At 47.0% G+C, this 13,525-nt stretch overlaps 1 protein-coding gene across 1 annotated transcript in view; it reads left to right on the top strand.

Moving 5' to 3' along the window:
- CCDC63 (coiled-coil domain containing 63) overlaps window positions 1-13,525 on the top strand; it is a 28,183-nt gene that overhangs the window by 10,677 nt on the left and 3,981 nt on the right. Inside the window, 5 exon segments of the mRNA XM_065890444.1 lie at window positions 670-813; window positions 815-846; window positions 4,407-4,627; window positions 7,469-7,543; window positions 11,449-11,641. Coding sequence (XP_065746516.1) covers window positions 670-813; window positions 815-846; window positions 4,407-4,627; window positions 7,469-7,543; window positions 11,449-11,641 — 665 coding nt within the window.

Below are 13,525 nucleotides of genomic sequence, written 5' to 3'. Positions count from 1 at the left end.
GCGATTCAAACCCCTATGCTGTACCATCTCCCCCAGGTGTCCCTGCCTCTAGTCCTAGGGGTCCCTCTCAGTCTGGGCTGTCTCCTGGCTTCACACCTAGAGGGGCAAAAGGCATGCAGTTTAGTGGTGAAGAGTGCAGATTTTGGAGTCAGATCTGGGTTTGAAGCCTGGCTCCATCACTACTACATTGTTGGAGGACCCCTTCAGGTGGTAGTGAGGATTAAATAATATGTGTATATGAGCGAGTGGCTGGGACATAGTACTTGACAAGTGGTGATGATGATGGTACTAGTGATAATGGTGATGTGTGATGATGCTGATGGTGATGATACTGATGGTGGTGGTGATGGTGATGGTGGTGGTGGTGGTGATGGTGGTGGTGGTGGTGATGGTGGTGGTGGTGGTGATGGTGGTGAAGATCATGATGACAGTGGTGATGGTGGTAGTGATGATGATGATGATAGAAAATCATTTCCTGAGGGTGGTCTAGAGCTGTCAACTGCTGTCATTCAGGTGAGGAAAGTTGTTCCTCTACTCCCAGAAACCTCCATGATTAAAAGGAGTGATGGTCATTGACCAGGCAGGAAGTCTGTCTGGACTGGTAGGGAGAGGGGAGGAGAAGGAAGGCGCCTCCGGACACTCAGACTCTGTCGTGCCCCCCTCGCCCAGGCTGGAAGCCATGGCTCGAATGGCTGTCATGAAGGACCGCCAGCAGAAGGACATCTCTCAGTACAACCTGGAGATCCGAGAGTTGGAGCGTCTCTATGATCATGAAACCAAGCTCACATCCTTCCTACTCATCAAGCTGAATGATCGAGTTTGAGGAGCAGTCCAAAAAGGAAGAAGGTAACGCTTTCCAGGTGTCCTCTTTTCTCTCTCTCTCTCTCTCTCTCTCTCAACTGAAGGTACCCGAGTCTCCTTGTAGTAGGTTTGCCAAATTTAGCAAATAAAAATACAAGATGCTGTTAAATTTAAATTTCACATAAACAATGAATAAAATTTTAGTCTCATGTAGTATTTGAGACATACTTATACTCAAAAATTATTTGTGGTTTATCTACAATTGGGACATATTTATACTTTTAAAAATATATCATTTGTGTCGGGACTACCCTGGTGGTCCCATGGTTAAGACCCTGTGCTTCCACTGCAGGGGGCAGGGGTTCGATCCCTGGTTGGGAAACTAAGATCCTGCGTGCTGTGCAGTGTGGCCAAAGGAAAAAAATATATTGTTTGTCTGAGATTCAAATTTAACTGGATGCCTTGGGTTTTATCTGCCACCCATAACCTGTAGGATGTGTCCTCACCCTGTGGCTCTCCTTCCATTGTTTAGAGGAGGAACTTGTGTGTCAGAGGTCCCCAAGACCACCCCCGGGCGGGTTATTCTCAAAGAGGACTCACAAGACTCAGCAAACATGGCTATGATGTAGGGACACAAAGAAAAATCAGCAAAGAGAAAAGGTGCGTGGGGCGAAGTCCAGAGGAAACCAGGCACAAGCTTCCAGGATCTTCTCCCAGTGGAGCCACACTGGGACTGGGAATTAAGTCATGCTTAATTCCTCCAGCATCTAATTGTGACAACACATATGAAGAGTCGTCTGCTTGGGGAGCTCATTAGAGACTTGGTGCCCAAGATTCTTACTGGATGCTGGTCACGTAGGCACCCTCTCCCCAGCACATACCAAAATTCCAGCTTCCCAGCAGGAAGGCAGGTGTTCGGCATAAAGCACACTGTCCTTACAGTCTGGTCTCAGGAGGCACACTTACCGTTTAGGAAAGTTTTATATCAGTGTAGGGAGCTGTTCACCATTTAAGTTCCCAGATGAAGGCCAAGGGCCAACCTTGCAAGCAGGCCTTTCTAAGGAGAGCAGTCTCAGGTCTGCTATGTTAACTCTCTCCTCAACAGATTGAAGGGAGAGCCCCCTGTGCAGCTGCATTTGTTTTTTTTCTTTCAGCCCCTTCTGTCCCTTCCTACCTTATTTGCAACTGTATGGCTGGAAGTGTTTTTCTGAGAAATCCCATCTCTCACTCTCTAACATTACAAAAACCACCTTTTGGACCTTCTGTCCATCCATCCATCCATCCATGCATCCTTCCATCCTCCATCTATCCATCCATCCATCCACCCATCCATCTTCCATCCTTTATCCATACATCCTTCCATCCTCCATCCACCCACCCATCCATTTACTGAGCCACTGGCTTATGCCAGCTTCCATTCTCTATACTTGGCATGCATGGCTTCCATTTAGCCTTCACAACATCTCCAAGAGGCAGACATTATTATTAACACCCCCAGTTGACATATGAGGGCACTGCAGCTGAGAGAGGATACATGGATATAGCCAAGGTCCTCTGCAATGTAAGTAACAGATCCAGGACCCCATCCCAAGTGTGTCTGCCCCCCAAAGCCTGAGGTCCTACTACTATCCTCTTCTCTCTCCTAATCCACTGAGCAGCCTCAAGATTCCACTAGGCATCCAAGACCCGAACTGTGCAGTCAATAGGAGTTCTCCCATTCACTGCCACTCCAGTTGACTTGTGCGTCCATCCTTCCTCTTCTCACTGCCTCAGCCTTGTCATCTTTCTCATCACATCTCCTCTAGCAGCTTCTGCTGGGTCTCCCAGCCTCCAGGCTCCTCCTGTTCCTGTGACACGCAGGGGTAAGTTCTTCATGATCAGTTGACTCCTTCCTTCATCCATCCAACCATTGCATTCTTGGTCTTCCAACAAATTTTAATGATCACCTATCCTGAAACAGGCACCATGTTGGGGACCAGAGACAGAGCAGTGATCAAGACAGTGTTAGTCCTTGATGTCACGGAGCTTATGTTTTAGATATGGAGACACACAAAAAAACAAGCAAATAGACAAATACAAACACTTCAGGTTGTGATAGAACCTTTGAAGGAAGAAAACAAGGGATTGAGATGGAAAAGTAACAGGGAGACCTCTCTTGGATAGGATGGACAAGGAGGGGCTGTTCAGACTGTGATCTAAAGGATGAAAAGAATCCAGTTGTGCAAGGGTAAGGAATCCAGGCAGAGACAAAGGCCCAGAGGCAGGAACATGTTAACTGGAGTGTAGACGCAAAGCTGAAGAAACAGGCAGACCACTTCTGCAGGACTGACCATGTGCCAGGAAGTAGGCTACATGTTGGGAGACGGTGGGGAGTAAGACAGAGGTCCTGTCCTTCTGGAGCTGAACTTCTGTCAGGGGAGATGACAAATTGGCAAATGCAAAAGTTAATCTGATCTCTCGGGAACCCATGAGCATGATGAAGAAAACAAAACAGGATAATTGACAGAGAGTAACAAGGGGCTGCTTTATCTAGGGTGGTCAGGGTGGGCCTCTTGGAGGAGGTGCTGTTTGGGCAGAGACTTGAATGATAGGAGAGAACCAGCCACATGGAAGACTGGGAGAAGCACATCCCAGGAAGAAAGAATTGCAGGTGTAAAGGCCCTGAGGTGGGAGTGAGGTAGGCATATTTCTAGAACAGAGAGGAGGCCAGTGTGGCTGGAGTGAGTTGATGCCAACAGGAGAGTGGTAGGAGATGAAATTGGAGGGGTGAGGAGGAGCCAGACCACACAGGCCCTTATAGGCTGCACAGGGAGCTCACGCTGATTCTAAGTGTGGTGGGAAGCTATCAGAAGATTTAGGCAGACTAGTGACTGAGTCTGATAGTGACCAGGCACTGAGGGTTAGAGGGGATCAGATCTTAAATGATGCCAAGAAACTTCAGCTTCATCCCAGGGACAGTAGGGAGCCACAAATGAAAAGGGGTCACGTGGCCAGATGTGCCTAGGAAGACCTAGAAAGATCCTTCCGATCGCCATGTGGAGGCCAAATCAGAGAGACAAGGCTGAATTCAGGAGAGGTGGGGCTATTGCAGGCATCAGGCTGGGGAGCAAGGCTTGGAGAACTTGCTTTGTTCTAATGCCTTGAATCTGCCAAGCTCTGAGACTGCTTAAGGCCCTCTGCCAAGAGGGCTTCCCCGGCCTTCATCCTGCTCACATCACCTCCTTCCCTGGCCACGCAGCTACCCCATCACAGCACCTACTACATCGCCTCCATTGCCTGGGCCACAATGGTAATTATCGGATTTCTTTTTCTGTTTACTTGGCTATCTCTTTTTCTTTTCTCTTTGTGGCTGATTCCTCCACTAAAAGCTCTGTGGGGCAGTGATTTTGTAGCTATGGAGCCCAGCACAGTGTCTGGAACATAGTAGACAATCAATTAGGTATTCGTGAAGTGGCTAAGGAGGGAAGCTCCCACTCCATCTCATGGGAAAGTCTAGCCCCCTCCCCAGGGCACAATGATAATGCTATGGAGCACATCCCTCCACTGGGCACTACTCTGAGCGGCTTCCCTTTCAGACTCATGGTTGCCAGTTCTTCCTTTTCTAGCTCTCAAGGCAAAGAAGCATGGGAAGAAGAACAAGGGTGAGAGTTTTGAGAGCTATGAGGTGGCTCACCTCCGGCTGCTGAAGCTGACAAAGAATGGCAGCCTGAATCAGCTCATCGAGGAGTTTCTGGCCAAGGAGGAGAAGAATTTTGCTCAGTTCATGTATGTCACAGAGCTCAACAATGACATCAAGATGATGCACAAGAAGACTGAGAGAATCCAGGTCAGGGCACCTCTTCTTTCCCAGGCCAGGGGCCCGCCTGCTCCCACAGCAGCCTTCCCCAAAGTGGGTTCCTTGGAACACTCCTTGAGATACTCTGCAGAAAAAAGGGCTTCAAGTCAAAAAAGTTTAGGAAATACTATATCCCCCCAGTGTTCTCCCCCCTACATTTTAACCTTCCTGAAATTGGTATTTGTCTTCCAGTTGATACATACACTTAATGTGTTCATGTCCCCTCACCTCCAATAAGTGACATTTAAAATCCATGGTATGTCTTATAATCCAGAGTTCAGTAAACTATAGCCACAGCCAGATATGCCCTTTGGCCTGTTTTTGTACAGTCCATGAGCCAAGAATGGTTTCACATTTTTAAAGGGTTGTAAGGAAACAAAGTATGCAAGACAGACCATATGTGGGCTGCAAAGCCCAAAATATCAACAATCTGGCCCTTTGCCTTAAAAGCTGGCTGACCCCTGTTAATCAACAGCTTCACAGAATTGAGGAGAGATGGTAAACTAATCTTGGAGAGAGTTGATGTATATGAGCATAATAAAGGCTCTGACAAATCCTACAGTAAAGAAACTATTTACCTTGTTAAATCCATAATTTCCCAAACTTAATTGGCTCCCTGGACTACTTACTCCGCAGAACACACATAACCAGCCTTTGGAACTGTCTGCACAGGAGAGAGTCTAAACTCCTTAGTGTGACACTCCAGTCCCTTCAAAATTTGGCTTCAACCTGCCCCTGCATGCTCAGCTCCCATCATGACCCCCAAGGCACTCTCATCAGCTGCCAGTCCCAGCTTCCCCCTGCATTTCCCTCCTCTGAGGCTTTCCTCATGCTATTCCCCGCCCCTCCCACTTTTCTTCTGATGCAGTACCGCTCATTAGTCCTGACAGATGTCACCTCCTCTGGGAATTCATTACTCTTTCCTCTGAGGTCCCTGTGCTCAGGGGAGACTGAGGGGAGCCCTTCCTTTTGCAATGTCACTGTTGCCTGAATGTGGGGCCATGTGCAAGTAGATATGCCTGTGGGAATATGTAATTCAGAAAAATATAAGGAAAAAGTACAGGTCACCAAAATATCACCACTCAGAGATACTGCCAATAAATATTTTGGTGACATTGCTTTACGCAGGCAGTGTGCACTTAAGCATGTGTCCATGCGCGCGCACACACACACATACATACACACACTCCCCTAGATGCCCACTTATAGTACTGGGTGTATACTAGATAGTTTGTGCTGTTTAATAAACTTTTTTCTTCAACAATTCATCATAGATACTGCCCAACATCTTCTATGTTCTTTTCAGTGGCTTCTGAAGACCCTAGATGCTCTGTGGTAGTATCACAAAATTCTTCTTAAAAGAACAGATTCCCCAGGCCCTATCCCATACCTACAAACCTAGATTCTCTGAGAATAAGCCAGGAATCTGCATTTAAACCATATATTTTTTAAAAATTTATTAATTAATTTATTTTTGGCTGCATTGGGTCTTCGTTGAGGTGCGCGGGCTTCTCATTGCGGTGGCTTCTCTTGTTGCAGAGCACGGGCTCTAGGCACGCGGGCTTCAGTAGTTGTGGCACGTGGGCTCAGTAGTTTTGGCTCACGGGCTCCAGAGCTCAGGCTCAGCACTTTCAGTGCATGGGCCTAGCTGCTCCGTGGCATGTGGGATCTTCCGGGACCAGGGCTCAAACCTGTGTCCCCTGCATTGGCAGGAAGACTCCCAGCCACTGTGCCACCAGGGAAGCCCTAAACCATATTTTAATTTGAGATCCTTTCCCCCCAACAATGTAAATGTACCATCGTTTACTTAACCGATCCCCCAACCGGTAGACATGTAGGTTGTCCCTAACGGAGATTACAGATAATAGCACAAGGGACAGCCTTGAGTGGCCACCTTGCCCACATGTCCTATTGTTTCCATGGGACAGACTCCTAGAGATGGTATTGCCCCATCAAAAGGTGCTTGCTGGGCTTCCCTGGTGGCGCAGTGGTTGAGAGTCCGCCTGCCGATGCAGGGGTCACGGGTTCATGCCCCGGTCCGGGAGGATCCCACATGCTGTGGAGCGGCTGGGCCCGTGAGCCATGGCCGCTGAGCCTGCACGTCCGGAGGAGCCTGTGCTCTGCAACGGGAGAGGCCACAACAGTGAGAGGCCCACGTACCGCAAAAAAAAAAAAAAGGGTGCTTGCCTTTTACATTTGGACACACTGTTCTAGCCCAGGAGTTCTCAAATCTAGTCCCTGGATCAGCAGCATCTCCTGGGAACTTGAGAGAAATGCACATTCGTGGGCCTCACACAGACATACTGAATCAGAACCTCTGGTGTGGGGCCCGGATATCTGTGTTTTCACAAACCCCCAGGTGATTCTGATTCATGCTAGAGCTTGAGAACCCCTGCTCTGGAGCTGCCCGTCCATTACCATAACCATCAGCTACATGGGGCGACTTAAGTTTAAATCAATTTAAATTAAATTAAAAAATGAGTTCCTCAGTGGGACTAGCCACATTGCAAGTGCTCTGTGCCCATGTGTGGCTAGTGGCTGCGGTGCTGGACGGCATAGATAGAACATTGCCACCATTGCAGCAAATCCTACTGATTATACACAATTCTCCAGAAAGGATGAACCACCCACCTGCTCATGCCTACATCCTCCTTTTAATTCAGAAACATCAGAAAGAACCTCCATGGACATAAGAGGGGTCCAGGGGTTCTGGGGCTACTTGAAATGGATAATTTAAATCCTCACCAACGCCTCGAGGCATTGGCTTATTTTTAGGTATGTTGGGCAGGGGAGCACTTGCTTTTCCTTATCGTCTGGTTCTCTCCTGAGCAGAATGAGGTTATCCGCTCGCAGTCCCAGCAGAAATCATCACATGAGGACAACCGCTAAATCCTGAGACAGCTGGAGGTAAGACCAGGGTGGGGAGGGAGGGATGCAGGAGTCTCCATTGTCTGTCAGGTGACCTGTCGGTTGGTTCTCAGGAGGAGGAAGATGTCTGCCCCATGACTATCTACTGGCCTGGGTCATGTCTTGACATGTCCCGACCTTTTGTTACAGGCAGCCTCTGCTACAGATCTTGCTGCAGAATATTGTCCCTGAGGCTCTCTTTGTCTATTTTAAAGACTCTCCCACTTCAGGGAGCCTATCTCAGGCCCTTGTGCCTATAATTTCATCCCAGGCTGGTAAATTCCAGACGGATCTCTGCCTCAGTCTTTTATTCTCTCTCCCCCTTGTCCTGGCTGTGGCCTGTTCTCAATCAATAATAGTAATTACAAACATTTCCTGAGCCATTACTACATACTAGGCACTGGGCTAAGTGCTTTGCTTGCATTATCTCATTTAATCCTCACAACAGCTCTATGAGGTAGGTGATATGATCTGTTTTACAGATGAGGAAACTGAGGTTCAGGGAAGTAACTGCCAACATCCTGGAGCTGGGATACTGCATGAGCTTTGCATTGTATTCAGCTGCTAATAATAGGGACCCAAAATAACAGTGGCCTAAGCAATAGAAGTTTATTTACTTTGTTAAAACATAAATCTGGAGATAAACACTTCAGGGCTGGTCATTATGTCATCAGTAACCCAGGCTTCTCCTTTCAGTTTTTCCATCTTTAGTGTGTGGCTTACATTCTCAAGGATGCCTCATGGTTGTATTATGGCTGCCAATGGCCCACCCATCACATACACATTCCAAGCAGAAAGAAAGTAGGGAAGGAAAAAAAGGCCTTGCTAATTGAGTTAGTCAGCTTAAAAGTTTTTTCCCTGAATTCTCAGCCAGTGACTTCTGTATCTATGTCTCACTGGCCATCCCTATTGCAAAGGAGGGTTGGAGATATAACTTTTAGCAGGCACATTGTCACCCCAAATACAATCAGCATTTTGCTATTAAGGTATAAGGGGAGAATGGATAGCAAATGTCTGGCGAAGATATGAACCAGAGAGTTTGACTGCAAAGCCCTGTTCTAATCCAGTAGTTCCTGGCCCAGGAACTACAATCCTTGGTCATTTCCCTTCCTTTCTCTGTGGCTTATTTCTACTCTTGGCATGCAGGTGGCAGAAAGGGTTGGCCATCCCATTCTCTCATGCACCACTGGAGGGCAGCAAAGCACCTCTCAGGCTCAGCAACCTCTCCCACGACTCGGGAATGGGGAATGTAGACTTGCAGGCAGGGCCCAAGTTCAAGGAGACTCTCCTTAAGTTGGACACATGCTTGGCGTCCCACATCCTTGGCTTTGAGTCATCCAGTGTCCAAATGCTTCCTTGGGGTTGGGACTTGTGCTGTTCTGCCTCTTGGGGTTTTGAAGGCCTAAAGGGGGACACAGTTTGGGAAGGCTGACCAGGCAACCCTAAGCATCTCCCCCTGAAGACCTCTGCCTGAAGTCCTCCAGCAGCTCTTTGTTCCTTTGGCTTTAGTAGGAACTCCTGGAACCTCTTTTCAAATGCAAATACTCTAAGCAAGAGAATTTGTCTTAATAGCAATGGGCTCACTTAGAAACCACTTTTCTTACCCCCCTGCTAAAGATCGCTTCCATCTCTTCTACTCTTGGAACCTTTCCACTTAACTTCCATTTCATCCTCCCCTCTGGGAGAAGTGGTGAGACCAGTCCTTTAATGGGAGGGTTTTGCATAAGAGTTAAGCAACCAGGCTCCGGGAACAAACGCTTAGGTATGACTCCCAGAAGAGTCGCTTCCTGGCTGTGTGACTTTGAGAAAGTGACTTAACCTCTTTGAGGCTCCGTGTCTCACCTGTAAAGTGGAGATAAAAATTGTACTCACTTTGTAGGGCCGTGAAGATTGAATAAGATACTGCAATGTACACGCTTGGCACAGTGCAGGGCAGAGAGCTATAAACATAGCTATCATTGTTGTTGTTGTTTATCCTGTAAGTCAATAAAACCTCAAATCACCATCATCTTATTACCAAATAATTGTCCAGATAAAGAGTTGTGCCCATGGTCAGGTATTAGACAACTCAATACAGAGGAGCTAAACACAAGTTCACTTTTCTTCTCTGACCTCAATATTCCTCATCTGAAAACTGGGGCAGTTGTGAGGATAAGTTAAGATGATGTGTGTAATATGCCTGGAACATTTTAGGTGCTGGACATGTGTTGTCACTGTCACATCAGGCTTTAAAAAATGTTTTTAATCATGTGATCTTTTTTTTTTTTTTGGCTATGCCGCGCAGCTTGTAGGATCTTAGTTCCGTGACCAGGGATCGAACTCGTGCCCTCTGCAGTGGAAGCACAGAGTCCTAACCACTGGACTGCCAGGGAATTCTCAACCATGTGATCTTTTAATGCACCTTTAGAATGAGGGGGGGCTCTTGCTGTCATATGAGGAAATGCAGCCCTGGGAACTGAATATTCCAGTGTTTGGGATGGAGGAAGCTGCCTGGTGTGGTGGTTGAGAGACAGTTCAAACCATGGCTTCCCTCTCCTGGCTGTATTCCTTAGAGCCTCAGTTTCCTCACCTGGAAAATGGGGGTGTGAATAGGGCCCTTTGGGATCTTTATTTGGAATGGTCCGTACGGAGCTGGTGGGAACAAGGCTGGTCCTTCCAGGGCCCAGTTCACCTTTGCAAGCTGAGAACTCAGAGGGACAGGCAGGAAGCCACTGAAGCACTCATCCCAGAGCAGCGATTCTCAGTTTGGGCTGCAAGTCAGAATCACCTCGGAGGCTTTAAAATTCCTGATGCCTAGGCTGCATCCCAGACCAAGATGTCTAAATCTCTGAGGCTGGAGTTTGGGCAGCAAATGTTTAAACACTCCCACGTGATACCAATGTGAAGCCAAAATTGTGGTCCAGTGGACTCACAGAGGTTCTCAAATTTTATCATGCATCAGGATCACCTGCATTAAATACAGATTGCCAGGCCCACCCCCAGAGCCTCTGATTCATTCCGTCTGGACTGGATCCCAGGAATCTGCATTTCTAACAAGTTCCCTGGTGAAACTGATGCTGCTTGTCCTGGAACCCCACTTTGAGAACCACTGTGCTCTAATGTGATTTAAACTGAGTGGTGAAATTGGTTTGTTGGATTGCAACCAGCATTTAAAAATAACAAGAGGGCTTCCCTGGTGGTGCAGTGGTTGAGAGTCTGCCTGCTGATGCGGGGGGCACGGGTTCGTGCCCCGGTCCTGGAGGATCCCACGTGCCGTGGAGTGGCTGGGCCTGTGGGCCATGGCCGCTGGGCCTGTGCATCCGGAGCCTGTGCTCCGCAGGGGGAGAGGCCACAGCGGTGAGAGGCCCGCGTACCGCAAAAAAAAGAACAAAAAACAAGATAGAATAGAACAGAACAGAATGGAAAATACTAGAACACACAATAAGAATATGATTTGTGAATCTATAATTTCATTTGATTAGATAAATATATAAAAATACACACACGTATATAAGTATTGGGCTGCAATGTAAAATATATTCCTTCCTGTGGGCCATTTTTTAAAAATGAGTCACCAGCTTTTTAAAAATACTGTAATCCAGTACACATGTAGACACACATACACATACGTAAGTAAACAAAACTTACATTAAACAATAACTACCCTCACTACCTGCAATGCATGTTAGTATTTTCTCTTCATTTCTTTTCTGATCATTTTATTTCATTTTTTAAAAAAATGTGGGTTGAGGCCAATTTATTGATTAAATTGATCTCACACCCCTTTAGAAGTTTGCAAACTTGCACTTTGGAGATCCTGGCTTCAGAGGGTCCTAAATCCTCATCGCCAGCAAAAGCTTTCATGTGAGGGCTGAGCCCAGGGTGGTGACCTGGCTGACCTGGATGGGAATTGGGGTCTGCCACAGGAGAAACTAAAGAAGACCATGGAGCAGGCAGATATGTATGAGAACAACTACAAGGAGATCAACAAGACCTTGGAGTATCTCAAGAACTTGGTTGAGAATCTGTTTAAGAAGATAAATTGTGATGCCACCAAGATCCTGGTACAGTTAGGGGAGACAGGGAAAATCACTGATACCAACCTCCCACAGTACTTTGGTGAGTCGAGCTGGGGTAGCAACCATTTCCAGAGGTTTCTATGACCAGACCCAAGGACTTGTTCTTTTGGAGGTAGTGAGCCTGGTGGTGAAGCATATGGGCACTAAAGCCAGCTTGGCTGGGTTCAAATCTTGGTTCTACTCTTACTAGCTGTGTGACTTTGGGCAACTTTCTGAACCTCTCTGTGCTTTAGTTTTTTCATCCAAAAAAATATTGGGAGGATTAAATAAATGAGTAGTTCTTAGAGAATTAGTACATGATCATCTCAATAGATGCAGAAGGAAGTATTTGACATAATTCAACATCCATTCATGATAAAAACTCTCAACAAACTAGAACTAGAAGGAAACTTTCTTACCTGATAAAGGGCATCTACAAAAACACCTACAGCTAACCTCATACTTAATGGTGAAAAAACTGAATGTTTTTCTTCTAAGATCAGGAACAAGGCAAAGATGTTTGCTCTCGCAACTCCTATTCAATATTGTGTTGGTGGTCCTCGATAAGGAAATAAGGCGATAAAAAGTAATGAAAGGCATTTAGATTGGAAAAGAAGAAATAAAGGCTCAGAGCAGTGCCTGGCATGTAACAAATGCCTATTAACTATAACACACATTTCTAGGCATAGGCCTTGAACTCAGGATAGAGAGGGAGGATGCATCGACAGAGATCATGACAATTTAGAATGAATGGCTTCCACTACTCTTAGAATAAAATGTAAGGCTCTTAATACAATCTGTTTTTGAGAGGTTCCCAAGACACCTCCCTCCCACCAGTTTCAGTGATTCACTAGGAGGGCTCCTGGATTCAGCATATAGTCATATTCATGGCCCTGATTTATTATAGCAAAAGGATACAAAGCAAAATCAGCAAAGGAAAAAGGGGCTTGGGATGAAGTCTGGAGGAAACCAGGAGCAAGCTTCCAAGGTTCCTCTTCCAGTGGGTTCACACAGAATGAGCTTAATTCCTCCAGCAATGAGTTGTGACAACACAAGTGAAATGTTGTCAACCAGAGAAGCTCACTGGATACTCATTGCCCAGGGTTTGGATTGGGGGGGTGCTCATCATATAGGCACCTCCAGCATGACACATACCCAAATTCCAGACTCCCAGAAAGAATAGTGAGTATTCAGCATAAATCACATTTTTTATACCACAGTTTAAGCATGATGAGCCACTCTTTTAACAGTTAATGGTAGTGGGGACCTTCCTGAAATTCAAATTCCCTGATGCTATCCAAGGGCCAATCTGGTAAGCAGCCCTTTCTAAGAGCAGTCAGGCTTTGCTGCGTTAACTCTTTCTTACCCACAGCCTATCAGGTTCTTTATAGCCTGGCCCCTACTTACATTTTTCATCATCTCTTGTCCTGCTCTCCCTCCTTTCTTACCACATTCAGCCACAGTGCTCTCCTCTCTGTATTTTCTTTTTTTTTTGTTTGTGGTACGCGGGCCTCTCCCTGTTGTGGCCTCTCCCATTGCGGAGCACAGGCTCTGGATGCACAGGCTTAGCGGCCATGGCTCATGGGCCCAGCTGCTCCGTGGCATATGGGATCCTCCCGGACCGGGGCACGAACCCATGTCCCCTGCATCGGCAGGCGGACTCTCAACCACTGCGCCACCAGGGAAGCCCCTCCTCTCTGTATTTTCAAATCCCTCCCCCAACTCATCCCCGCCACAGGGCCTTTGCATGGGTGGTTCCTGGGATACTCATCCCATGCCCAGTTCCTCCGCATTCTCAGATCTCAGTTTAAATGCCCTCCCTCCAACAAGGCCTCCCTCTGCTGCCCCATATGAAGCTGGTCCTCCCCTACCCACTATTATTCACTCTTACAGCAGTCCTATTATTTAATACTCACCCAGTTTGTCTCTATGTACAGGTAATTCT

The sequence above is a fragment of the Phocoena phocoena genome, chromosome 13 (genome assembly GCF_963924675.1).
Source record: "Phocoena phocoena chromosome 13, mPhoPho1.1, whole genome shotgun sequence".
Lineage (NCBI taxonomy): Eukaryota > Metazoa > Chordata > Mammalia > Artiodactyla > Phocoenidae > Phocoena > Phocoena phocoena.
Note: the sequence above shows the minus strand (reverse complement) of the source record. Positions and strands in the feature narration are given on the sequence as shown.